This window comes from Falco biarmicus, chromosome 11 (assembly GCF_023638135.1).
Source record: "Falco biarmicus isolate bFalBia1 chromosome 11, bFalBia1.pri, whole genome shotgun sequence".
Classification (NCBI taxonomy): domain Eukaryota; kingdom Metazoa; phylum Chordata; class Aves; order Falconiformes; family Falconidae; genus Falco; species Falco biarmicus.
The window spans coordinates 8,747,837-8,760,525 of record NC_079298.1 but is presented as its reverse complement, the minus strand read 5'-3'; the positions used below and the strand labels follow the sequence as shown (position 1 = coordinate 8,760,525).

The window sequence follows — 12,689 nt, the reverse complement described above, 5'->3', positions numbered from 1 at the left end:
ATCTACTCTTGTATTTCAAATAAATAACTCGAAGGTATTTAAGCCTCATGCACAGAAAATTTTGTAACTTCTTTTAAGTCATCCTCTTGCATTGTTGTTCTGCCCTAATAACTCTGAAATGTGCTACTCATCTCTTGCAGTTAAATATCCTGTTTCACAAGCCCACTCCTAGATATCTGAAACTGCACAGCATTACTATCTAGCTTTAGGCATCTAGCATTCCAAAGAATTAATATTTAAACTTATTATAAAGGAATGGAGATTGTGTTAAGCATGTAATATTTAGCAAAACATCAATAAACTGTTGTGTTGCTTGTTTGAAGCACATTTATCATTCTTTAAACTTAAAAAAATATTATGTTCCAAAACTGACACATGTATCTACTTTCCTTTTAATACAACCACAACTTAGTTAGGATTATAGAGTGGAAGCTATCAAATTTCAATTTTTACAATACGCTTAAAATTATATTATCTTTTTTTGCCTAGGGGATTGTTGACTTCAGTATTTAAGTGACATAACCACAGCAAACTGTGAAAAAGCAGTGAAACACAGCACTTTATTTAAAATAATCATAGACCCTCTACATCTTCTTGGGAAGCGCCTTATGTTAACATTGTTATATACATTACTGCTTTTATATCTCTTGATTATAGATAAATGAATAAAAAACCCTAATTGGTTACAAGATATTACTAATTGGGGTTTTTCCTCTTATATTAGCCTTTGATTTACACCTCAGATATGTTCTCCTAAGCCAGCACGTGTAATTTATTTACAGCATTGGAAGGCAAGCAAAATACATCATCTACTGTTATACAACCTTCTACTAGGTATTAAAATACCAGGCCCCTAGAGACACACTTCATATAGTTCAGCAAGTTCCAAAATAAACCAAACCACCAACCCCTTAAGCACTTAAAACAACAATGGAGATCTGTATTAAAAAGTTAGTTTTACAGTATGTGGTGATGTCGCCTTAGTGTCGTTTTTCCCTCTGGCTAAATATGCAAAAAAACACATAAGAATGTATTTGCTTTCCCCTCATTCTAAAACAACTGGCAAATCTATAGCTCTCACAAAGCCCTCTTATCACACTTAAATGCCAGAATTAAATGCAGTTTAAGATGGTTTGCATTCATTTAACCCTTAGAATAAATTTGATCGGGTAGATTCAATTACAGTGCTCCTTACCAATCCACTATGCAAAATAGTCACACATACATTCAGACATAATGACAGAAAAGTCAGACATAATTATTAAAGCAAAAAGACTGCCAAAAAAAAAAAAAAAGAGAAAGAAAAAGATTGAGCTCAAGCATAGCACTTTGTGATGATTTCACTGAGATCAACCTTATAACTCCTAAATGCTCAAAACCTTAAAATAATCTAAAACACAGAATTTGGATCTATTTCTTAGTGCAGCTCTGGCAATGCCTCATCTGTTTTTCAAGTAGTCTCCTTTCTACAAATAATCATCATTAACAATCATTTAATATATCCAAACTAATGACCTCAATTAAAAAAAAAAAAAAAAAAAGTCCTTGTTCCAGGTTACTAGTGAAGCGCTGATTCTGAGAACAGAAAGTTCCAGGTTCCAACTGAGATTTCACATACTGGATGCCAGAAATGTAATAGCAAGGGAAGAAAAAAGGAAAATTCTTTGCCCCTATTCTGCAAAGCCTGTGCAGAAAGGTAGTACTGCAGTAGGCTGAACTGATAGTTATCTGAATGGAAGAACTGGCCCTTGCTTTTTTTACATGCCCCATTTAAACGCAATAAACCAGCACGAGCGGTTTTAGCTGGTCATTCTGTCTATGTCATTGTAACGCTCCCTGCTCTCAGGAGAAGATAACAGCTGTGCCATATTCAGAAACACATACTTTTGCTATTGTTTGCACATTTGTAGGGCAAGATTACACTGTACCACAGTTAGTGAGCACTGCCCTTGCTTTGGAACCCTGTACTCTGAGTTACATCAATGTGCTAGGAAACAACATTTGGTGGCTGAGAAAAAAAAGCAAACAAAAACAATCTATTAAAAGCAGTTTCATGCACTGTGAAATGATTACTAGATTGCATGCCTTGTTCGAGCTTGTTGACATATAATGATAGAAACCTGGAGCACAAAATGTAGTGGTTTACATCTATATTCCCTCTCCAATTACTCTGCCATCAACATCTTCAACAGTTCTAAAATCACTAAACAGCAGAGGTTCACATTTCTAGAATAATGGTAATCATGGTACTGAACATGGAAATTATATTCACAGTACTACAAATTTCTCTTTATAGTCCATATATTATTCCACTTCCCAGTTTACAGATGGATTTAATACAAGCTTGTTATTTGTTCTACAACTTTTTTCCCTGTACACAGGATAAAGAACTTCTGTAAGACTGAAATACTGACCCAGCTAAAAGTTAGTGGCAAGATTCCTACTGATATTAATCATTTAGAGTAAAATGTTGTCCCTCGTATTCAACATACTAAGCATTTTTGCCCACTGCAAGTGGAAAAAAACCCAAAAAACAAAACACTTTGTTGCGATGAAGTACTACTATCTCCCAGAAGACACTCACTTTACTTTTAGCAGTTTTACTAAACAGAACCTTGAAGTACTTCCAGAATATAATCTTAAATCTACTAAAAACCCTCAGCATACACTTTAACAGCTTATATGTGTACGGGGTTGAACTCTTACATACGAATAATCATTTAGATATAGTTGAATACATAATTTAGAATATTCTAAGGCCAAAGTATTTGTAGTTGATGAGACTACTGACAGGAACACAGTAATGTGCATACTTAGGCACTTGAAAGATTTAGATCTTAAATTTTTTCTTACTTTAAAAGAAAAAAGATACTTTTCTTCACAACCCATTTAGCAGAGTATATAATTATCTCATTTTTCATTTCATGCGTTAAACTAACATTTTAAAGCCAGAACAAGTAAATTCTTTTTTTACTTCTATTCCTTCAAGTAAAACTCAAGAAGTTATAAAATCTCTTCCACAGATCAGACTTATTTCCTATAATCTATGTTGTTACATATACTTCTACATGATACTAAGATAGATACAATATTTATTCTCTTCATTTTTTCCAGTAGCTGTAATTTTTTCCTGAAGCAGAAAGGAGAGCTTTTTGTTTTTATGATATAAGTACTGAATACCTTTATATGACAGGTCAATCATCAGATCTTCTGGTTTGTGTTTACTAAATATTCTCTACTACCAACCCTTAAATAACAAAGAATTCAATTATTAGATACAATTAAACCTCTTTTAAATTAAATCCATGAAAGGGTCATCTTCAATTCAGTGACTCTGATTTTGCAACACAAATCATTAGAACTTCCTTCAGCAGCAAGTAACTGAAAGTTATTTTCCTTTTCAAGACAAGTAAGTATTTTAGCCAGTTTAAGGAAGGACAGGACAGTCACAATTTATCCCAAACGACTTTATGCACACATTCTCCAATCTGCAGTTTCTTCTCCTTTCCCCCCTTACAAAAAAAAAAAAATTAAAAAAAAAAAAACAACAAACCAGACCATGAAATAAAAAGGAGTTCTGTAACTGCAAGTTCTATTCAAATAAACCTTCCAATTCCTTTCTATAGTGAACAGTTTAAATGCAGCAAGCAAGAGAACTACAGTGAAAAGAAAAAAAAGTTCTTAACTACAGCTCTATATAAAATTGAGAGTGTTTATAGAGATCTCCATACCAGTGAGCCCATTCCCTGTCTCCTTATCAGCCCATACAATATTTATCAACTCTAGACAGTCCCATTTGCTCCAGTGGGATAATTCAGGTGAACACAGACAAGGTATATGAAAGCAAATGGCAGAATCAGGCCCAAGACCAGTTTATACACCTAATAAGTCATATAATCAAAACATATGCTTTTGCTCAAGATCCCAACAGTATAAGCTGTTACTTATCCAAGGACTGTCCTGTTAACCAAGGGAATAGTCACAGAGGGTTGAAATGGCAAGATTCAACCCTCCTCAACAGCAGAGGAAAATTAATACACCTCAATACATTGTATGTTTGCCAAAAGCAGCTACAGCTGAAAAAAAAAAAAACCAACAAAAAATGCCACAAAATAAACCCCAACCCACTTTCTTCTTGTCTGAATAAAAAATACTCTCAACAAGAAAATATCCAAGTACTGCAACCCAAACAGCTTATTGTTTTGCCCACTGTAAGTTAATATCTGAAGTGGTTACTGCAAAGGTCTGGGCCATTTGGATGATTTCCCAGTGGCACAACTAACAGGATAAATCTCGTCATTTCTACTGAGTCACAAATTAGGTACACTGAACGAAACTGGAAAAGAATGAAAAGGAGAAGCGTTTCCTGGTAACAACCATAATCAATGTCATTTAAAAAACTGAGATATTTGATATCTTTATAGATCACTCTTGTCACCACCAAACCTTTCTTTCCCAAAAGTTTCTTTCCTGTTGACAATAATTATTTTGCCCTGTGTTACTTTCAAAATGGTAATACTGTAGCATGAAATTCAACAAAACAGAACCAAAACCACAGAATCCCAGGAAAACGTAAAATGGACTTTATACCTTATGGTACAGTTATTCTATACCAAGCAGACCACAAATGCCTCTAAGAAGCACTGTTTGGGTGCAACTACTCTGCTGTGTGACACGCAGGGAAATCAATGATCAAGAAAAGCACGGTGTGTATCACAACCAATCATACCAGAAGGGGGAGGCTGGGTGAAAACTGAGTGTTTATTTTAAACAGCTCCCCAACAGAACAAAACATGAAGTACAATTCTAAAATGCTGATATTTTTGGTAAACAACCAACAGCTCCATACTGCAAAGTTTAGACCCAAATGATCTGATTCCCAGAAGTAACCCTCACCACCACCCCTCAAGTTTTTGTTTGGCTGTTCATGCAAAAAGATTTGCTCAGGCACGGAAGCATTTTGCAGGATCATAACTTAAACACTGTGAAGCAGTGGAGTAACAGCACAGAGACATTACAACAGCAGGATGCATTTTCCCCATTGTGATCACTTCAAAGCTGACCTTTTTATTAGTAGGGTAGTGTATCATTTTGATTCATTCTTTTTGAAAAAAAATAAAATAGTAAAGGCATGTTCAGAAAAAAAAGGGGTTTTTTTACAGACAACTATAAAAAATTGGTTTTGCTCTTGTTAAAGAGCGTCTTTTACCCTCCCTATTTGCAGCTTTCAACTGTGGATAAACCAAAACCAGGAGGCACATTCTGTAATCTAACCCAGATTGCAGAGGGAATTACTGGGTACACGGTACTCTGGGGCTGGAAAGCAGGGGATGCACAGCACAATGATCTGAAATCAAGCTGTCATCAGTTTCCTTCCCAAAATCTTTTACTAGGTAAATCTGAATATTTCCCTCATTCCCACTTCTTAGCTATACCTTGTTATATCGTATCCACATACAGCTGTCCCTGCTTCGTTATCTTCCTGAGAGAACCAAGGTTCTTGGGAGATGGTTTACACCACTCCTTGAAAGATCAGCAGCGCTCTCATCTGCAGCATAGCTCGCTTCAGATACACAGAGCTCTGACTTTACAGTTAGCTCAGAGTGAGCAATTGAGTGACTTCTGTTATTTTTGTGGAGCTGACTCAGAAGCATAGGGTGCTGAGCAGGGGCTGGCAGCTTGCAGCAGTCAGTGGGAGAACTCCAAAATGCCCAAGCGGACATTAAGGCACTTGCTGACACCATACAGGTCAGAAGCAGCACAGCCCACACATTTCAAATCAGACTCTAGCCTAAAATTTTACTTTCCCTAGCTTCTGAAAATATCTTCACAGTGAAAAAAGAAACAAAAAGCAAATAGAAAACAAAAAAAACCCATCCAAAAAAACCTAGTGCTGCTGTCTTTAGAAAAATCCAACATTATCCATCAAATCACCATGCTCAGTAAATGAACCCTATCCTGCCCATGGATAATTCCTACTTAGACCCATGACTCAAGTCACCCATACACTGAAGCAACCACAAGGTAACACCCTGGACAGAAAATACATTAAACAAAAAACAGCAACAAAACTTAGAACACAATTTTTTTCCCAGTGGTGAAAAGGGGAAATTGATCAGTCAGGAAAGATGAATTAGCAACTTTCTCCCACACCCACCTACACCTACTACAAAAGTCCCAAATGAATGGAAATTACTCTTTTCTTCTTTCCCTCCCTACACCCCTGCCCTCTGCACAAGAGGAATATGCATGAAGAGAGGACTAAGTAGCTCAAAGGGAAAAGGCCGGGGCGGGGGGGGGGGGGTGGTGGAGGAAAGGGCTTCAACAGTCTGCTTGAGTAGGGCAATGCACAAGTAGGATTTGAAGCTGGCACAAACCCTAGTCAAGTGGCACCAACCTCACTCATGGTACCACAAGGGCTTGAACATCTCATGAGTCCCTTCTACAAGCAGCAGTCACAGCAGCACAGCAGTACTAGACTCGTAGCCGTCCCTTCATACTTTGTGAATCCTCCTTCTCCCCCCTCCAAACCTGGTTCTGTGTAACAGACCTTCATTTCATTCTTGCCAAACATTAACAACCTTTTTTTTTTAAATCAGGAGAGGACAATTGCAGCATTAACAAACAGAAAAATAAAAAAGGTAATTTATAACCTGCTGCTCTACTCTCTATTCACTGGTGATGAACAAACACATCCTACAGTTTAGCTGGACAGACCTAGCACAGATTGAGGTGTTCATTAACATAACTTCATGGCAATGAAAGGTGCTATCGCCCCAGGTAACAAGCTCACAAAAGAAAATGTTACTAGTTCAAGGGCATGCAGTCTACTTTTATTTTTAAGAAGAATGGATAGAAAGGGATGCACTGAAAAAATCCTGGTGGGAACTGTCTTACACCAACAAGATAGCAGCATCTACATCTCTAAAACAGAATGAGAAAGGACTGAGAAGAAAAAAAAGAGAACCACCTTTTTAATGTTACAGAAAACATTGCTTTAATAATTAATAACCTTAGATGCACATGTGTCTCTGCAAGTGGCTTTGTAGCATAAAGGAATGCTTGAATTCCCTCTGATCCCATCCAGTGATACCTTATAGGGATTATTTTAAAACTAAATTTCGATTAACAAATTCCAGCCAATTAACAAGTTCTAGTTCAAACAGATAACTTACAGATTTTAGTGGGCAATTCCTAACCTAACTTCAGCGCCACTTCTTTAACAATGGATAGATGAAAATTAGGCATTTGTTAACTAGCAGAATTTGACCTTACGGCATGCCTTTCCAGGCACCAGGAATCCCAAGTCTGAGGAGCCACTGCCTGAATCCAGCATTTGTAACACCTCCTTGAAATACAAACTATAAATCCAAGCAACCGTGGTGAAACTGCTGAATAAGAACTAGGCATTTATTGTCAGTCAGGCATACTCACAAACAAACACCCCACACGCACGCTCAGGCACAGGACAGACTAACCCAGTGTTCAGCACCATCCTCAAAACAACTGCCTCCAAGAAGCAACCAAACCAAGTAGCAGTCACTCAGGAGAACTAAAGAACATCGGGTCTTGGGATTTTTAAAGAATATTGAGAAACACTCTGCTTCTCATGGCAAAAAAAGACTGTTATATCCTCTGCTCCAAAGTGCACAGAAAAAAAGTTTTAAAACTTACAGTTAAATAAACAAATTAGAAAACATCGGCGCGGGTGTGTGCGGAATTAAAAACACGACACACGTTTTTGGTCGGTTGGTAAGTATTTTTTTTTGGTGGTGTTAGCATTCAGTTCATGCATTTTTAAACTCACCCTTCATGCTTTGATGTTTCTGCTGCTGAAAATAATCTTTAGAGCCTCTAGCACATCGCAGCTCCTGTGCCCTTGGCAGAATTGGGATCCTCTCGAATATGCTTGGTCTTTTGGGGATGAAATCTAGCAGAGGTGCTGACATTTCAGGGGCGCTCTGCTGAGTCTCCGTACGGTCACTGCCGTTGCTGACACTTATTTTAAAGGACATCTGAGGATTCAAGAGAGCTTTACCAGTGCTGGGACGAGTCACCCGCGGCAGTTCCTTCAGAGACGCTCCCTGGCATTTATCGGTCCCCTCGAAGCGGGCCGGCCCGGCGCTGGCTTTCTGACCCCCTGAGAGCTCACAGTGCATGTCCGCCGGCTGCCAGGGCCCTCGCCGCTCTCCTGCACCGAGCGGCACAGGGTGTCAGCGCCGGCGGCCGCCGCAGCCCGGCCGCCTCCAGCCCGCTCACCTCTGCCCCGCCGCCTCCAGCCCGCTCACCTCAGCCCCGCTCACCTCCAGCCCCGCTCACCTCCAGCCCCGCTCACCTCCAGCCCCGCTCACCTCCAGCCCCGCTCACCTCCAGCCCCGCTCACCTCCAGCCCCGCTCACCTCCAGCCCCGCTCACCTCAGCCCCCGCTCACCTCAGCCCCCGCTCACCTCAGCCCCGCGCGCGCCGCCAACGGCCGTTAACCGCCGCCCGCGGGACGCGCAGCGCGCCTACAGCCTCGCTCGCGCTCTCACGCGCATACGGCCGGAGCGGGAAGAACCGGGGGGGGGGGGGGGGGGGGGGTGCCGTGGAGGTCGTTAGAACCGAGTGGCCGCTCGCCCGTGAGGGACAGGGAGGCTGGCGCCGCGCGTCCGCTTCCCTCCCTCTCTAGGCAACACCGCCGGGCTTTTCCCAACCGCTCCCGTGAAGGAGAACCGGGCTGGGAGGGGCGGGGGGCCCGGCCCACGGCCGGGGCTGCGCGGAGGCCGGTGCCTTTCAGCTGAGGCATCCAAGCAGCGGCCGCCCAGGCAACCGCGGACGCGGCGGCAGCGCACACAGCCCCGTGCGGGGCGTGTTTGCCAACGCCGGGCGCTCACGCCGGGGCTCACGGCGGCCCCTGGGTCACCGGTCGCGGCGACGCGTGTGAACGGGCAGCGCCCCGGCGGCTGTGACAGCCGCGCCCCCGCGCTCCTACCTGGGAGGGGCCGCCCGGGGGGACGCGCCGGCCGCCGGCTCCCGCCGCCCCCGCGCCTCGTCCTGCCGCCGCGCCGGGCTCATGGGCTCAGCCCCGCTCCCCCACCGCAGGGCCGGCTGCCAGAGTGAAGGCGGCCCGGGCCATTACCCCGGCGCGGCGGCGGGGCCAGCCCTTCGCTCGGGCCAGTCGGGGCGGGCAGGGGGAGGGCTGTGCCGCCGGGGCCGCCCCTCGGGGCTTTGACAGCGGCGCGGCGGGGGCTGCCCGCCGGCCCGGCCTTCACGGCCTCGCCCAGCTGGAGAAGGGGAGCGGGCTGGGCACCCCATACCTTCGCCGTGCCCGCCCATAGGCCCGGACCCTTCCCCCGCTCTGCCCGCAGGCCCCGCGGGTCTCAGTGCCAGTCCCCAGGGAACCTGCACCCGGCTGCCCCCGGGCCAGGCAGGCACCACGGGGTGCCACAGGGCCCCCGCGAACACCCAGCCACCCACCAGCACCCTATAAACAACTCCTGTGCAAAAGCCACAGCAACTGCAGCGGGAGAGCGCAAAAGCCTGGCCAAGGGCCTGGGAAGCAGGAGATGTGGCAGAGGGGGGTACAACCTGGCCAAGGCAGCTCCTGGATGACGCAGGTTGGGGTGCATTCAGTGCTGTTCTCTATACGGTGGCCATGCATCACTCCCTTCCTGTCCCACAGGTGCCTGGAGCTGGCCCGCTCCGGCAGGGACAATGAGGCTAGCTCAGAGCATGCAGCACAGAGCAGTGACATTTGTGCTGGCTCCTCCTGGGCCAGCTCAGGTCTGGAAGCAATCTAGCTGGGTTTATTAGCTTGGGCCTGGTTCCAAGCAAATGCAGGCTGAGCTACGATGTGCAGCTTTGCACCAGCGAGGTTTACCAGCCCACTCTCTGCTGGCTCAGGGGTGTCTGCGCCCTGCTGCCCTACATGCTGCCATCAGCACAGCAGCTCTGTAACACACCAGGACAGCTCAAAGATAGGAGTGACTGAGAGTCACCCCTGATTTCCACAGGTGTAAATCAGATCTGTCTGATTTACAATCTGATTTACACAGGTCTAAATGAGACCTACCTCCAGCTGGAAATCATGCCTGTTCACATCAAACCTACAGCAGAGGCTTGGGAGATTTAGCACAAGCAGGAGGAGGGACAGCTACTGAACTAGCATCTTGCTACGCCCCTCCTGAGTAGTGTCCCACAGCTAGATGACAGATATCTTTATCTTTTGGCAATGCACATGCAGCACAGAGTGCCTCGCTCGCAGTTCTGTCCAACCCCTTAATAACATATGCCACCCTGTGGAGTAAAGGAACGGTCAAGACAGGAGGACATGACTTTTTCTTGGCAAATGCTATGAATGCTGTGGAGGCAAGTTTCCACAAAAGACACAAGACCTTGAGATGGAACAAGCAGTTCTGGGAGCAGCAGTCCTAATGAAGTCTCATTTGCAGTGCCTCTCCTTCTTCCTGCCCAGAGTGAATGCCCTGAGGTCTACCAAAGGAGGAGCTTGCCAGCCTTTCCCCTCAACAAGGGCAGTAATAGGGTCTTTTTATTCTCTAAGGCCACATCTTAAATTGTCAGAAGGTAATGGCTCTCTGACAAATGCAGTTGAAAACCTGTAAGTGTCCTCAGAATATGTTAGTGGGAGCAAAATGCTACAAGGGAGAGATTCCCACCTTACCTCTACTGGAAACAAAACTAAATATCAGCTAGCTGGCACAAACACTTAATTTTAAGGGTGATATCCTGGGGATTTATTAAAAACAAAGTAAAAGTTTCCAGCATACATTATCACTCTGCATGGCTGTTCTCTACAGCCACACAACACGTCTCAGTGCTCTGCTAACCTACATCCATTCCCCAGTCCCATCCATCTATGGGGCCCTCAGGACCAAGCCACTCTTTCTCTTTGATTTGGAAATGCTAAAGGCACCTGGCAATGCTACCAGAAACAGCAGTTTAAGACACAAATACACTGTGGTAACAGTCTAAACCCCAGTGACGTGAAGAGGCTGTAAAATTTACTGAAGGAAATATTATTCCAGAACACAGTGTAACCAGGGTGATCCCACTGCTTCCTGTACAAGAAAAAAGTAGTGTTTAGGTGGATCCTGGACACGGGCTCATCTTGTGCAAATTATTACAACTATATTGATACGCACTGCCCAAATATCTAAACTAGAGGGGGTTTCCTAGAAAACACATAGTTTTGCATATATGGTGCAACTTCCTAGAGAGATTTTCTTTCCATGGTTAGGGATCTTCCCACAGCAAGCAGGAAAAAGGACAGCTTCGGCACCTCGGATGCTCTGACCTCGTTACCCCACATCATTCTGCATTCCCTATCTCAGGCCAGGCGCATCCTGCTCGGATACACTGATTAATTCTATTTCTTCTGATCACCATTATCCGGCATATTCTGCAAAATACCGGCAGGTGCCGCCACTCGCTCAGCAATAGCCCAGGGCTGGGCTGCTCCGCGGGCAGGTGGGGGCACAGAGCCTGCCCCGAGCTCTGGGCACCCTCTGAGCTGCCCAAAAAAAAAAAAAAAAAAAAAAACAACCACCACCACAAAAACACACACAAAAAAACACCCCACACAAAACCAACCAACCAACACCCCCCCCCCCAATAAAAGAAAAAAGAAAAAACCACACACACACACAAAAACCCACAACAAAACAAAAAAAACCAAACACAAAACCAGGAAGGCTTCGGACTGCAGCACATCACAGCTCCAAGCTTCAATAGTGTGTAGGATTAAGGCCCTTCACAGCAAGGTAGATTTGTCCATGGCAGATTATCTCAAAGAGATGTAGACTGCATAGCTCAAGCTGCTTTCCTACATTCCTTCAATAGGAAATGAGGCCCCACGGGCTCAAACTTTCTCTTACACCACCATTTCCTCAGTTTTGAGTGAGGCATTTGGCAGCTGCCCTGTCTTTGCTGGGAGTATCTGGCTGGGAGTGCCCATCCCTGGGTGTGAGCAAGAGAAGCAGGCAGTGGATGGACATCCTCCTCCAGATCTAAGATGTGCCTGATAGACACACCACGCCTAGAGCTGTTCCAAAGCAATTACTTGGCTCCTCCAGCAAGCCCACAGACATGGGAGGAACAAGTACCCCTTGAATCATTGTACTGATGAAAGAGTTAAGCAGTTCCCCTTCTCTCCCTGCTGAATCAGAAGACGCTTGGTATGTTTTGGTTCTGGAACAAAGGCCAAGCAAGTGCAATCGTGGCTGCTAAGACTGTTTTATGCCCTGGGTCACCATGACTTCGCTGTATGCACAAGCTGTACAACAAATACTGATTCACCCAGTGTTGTCACTACATCCATGAGCTAGACAGGTGTCTCCCCTCCTTGTGTCCTTGTGAATACCAGTCACTGGCCTCTCTCCCCATGACAGCAATACTCTCCCTTTAGCAGAACGGGGAAGAGATTTCTCCATATTAGCCTTTTTGTTCAACATTTCTGGTTGCCAAGGGCTGTGGTCAGGGGTCATAACATGACCCACAGCTAGCCCAGTTGCCTCTTCCCTCTGTTAAGTCACCATCACCAAAGCAGACTTTCCAGTTGAGGCAGACAGGCCATCTTCAGTCCCTGAAGATAACCCCTGGGGGTTGCTTCATTTCAAGTCAGATATGAAAGGTGAGGTTGCAATCTGGGATACAAAAAACATCCAGAAGAATGCAACTGCTTGCCTGAATAT

At 44.6% G+C, this 12,689-nt stretch overlaps 1 protein-coding gene across 3 annotated transcripts in view; it reads right to left on the bottom strand.

The window, feature by feature from the left end:
• The window catches only part of GLIS1 (GLIS family zinc finger 1), a 211,102-nt gene extending 199,586 nt beyond the window's left edge, over positions 1-11,516 (bottom strand). For all 3 annotated transcript variants that reach the window (XM_056356532.1, XM_056356534.1, XM_056356533.1), the window contains exons 1-2: positions 8,972-11,516; positions 7,808-8,191 (exon numbers count right to left, since the gene is read on the bottom strand). In XM_056356532.1, coding sequence (XP_056212507.1) covers positions 7,808-8,159 — 352 coding nt within the window. In that variant the 5' untranslated portion in view covers positions 8,160-8,191; positions 8,972-11,516. The remainder of the gene's footprint in view (positions 1-7,807; positions 8,192-8,971) is intronic.
• Between the last annotated feature and the right edge of the window lie 1,173 nt (positions 11,517-12,689).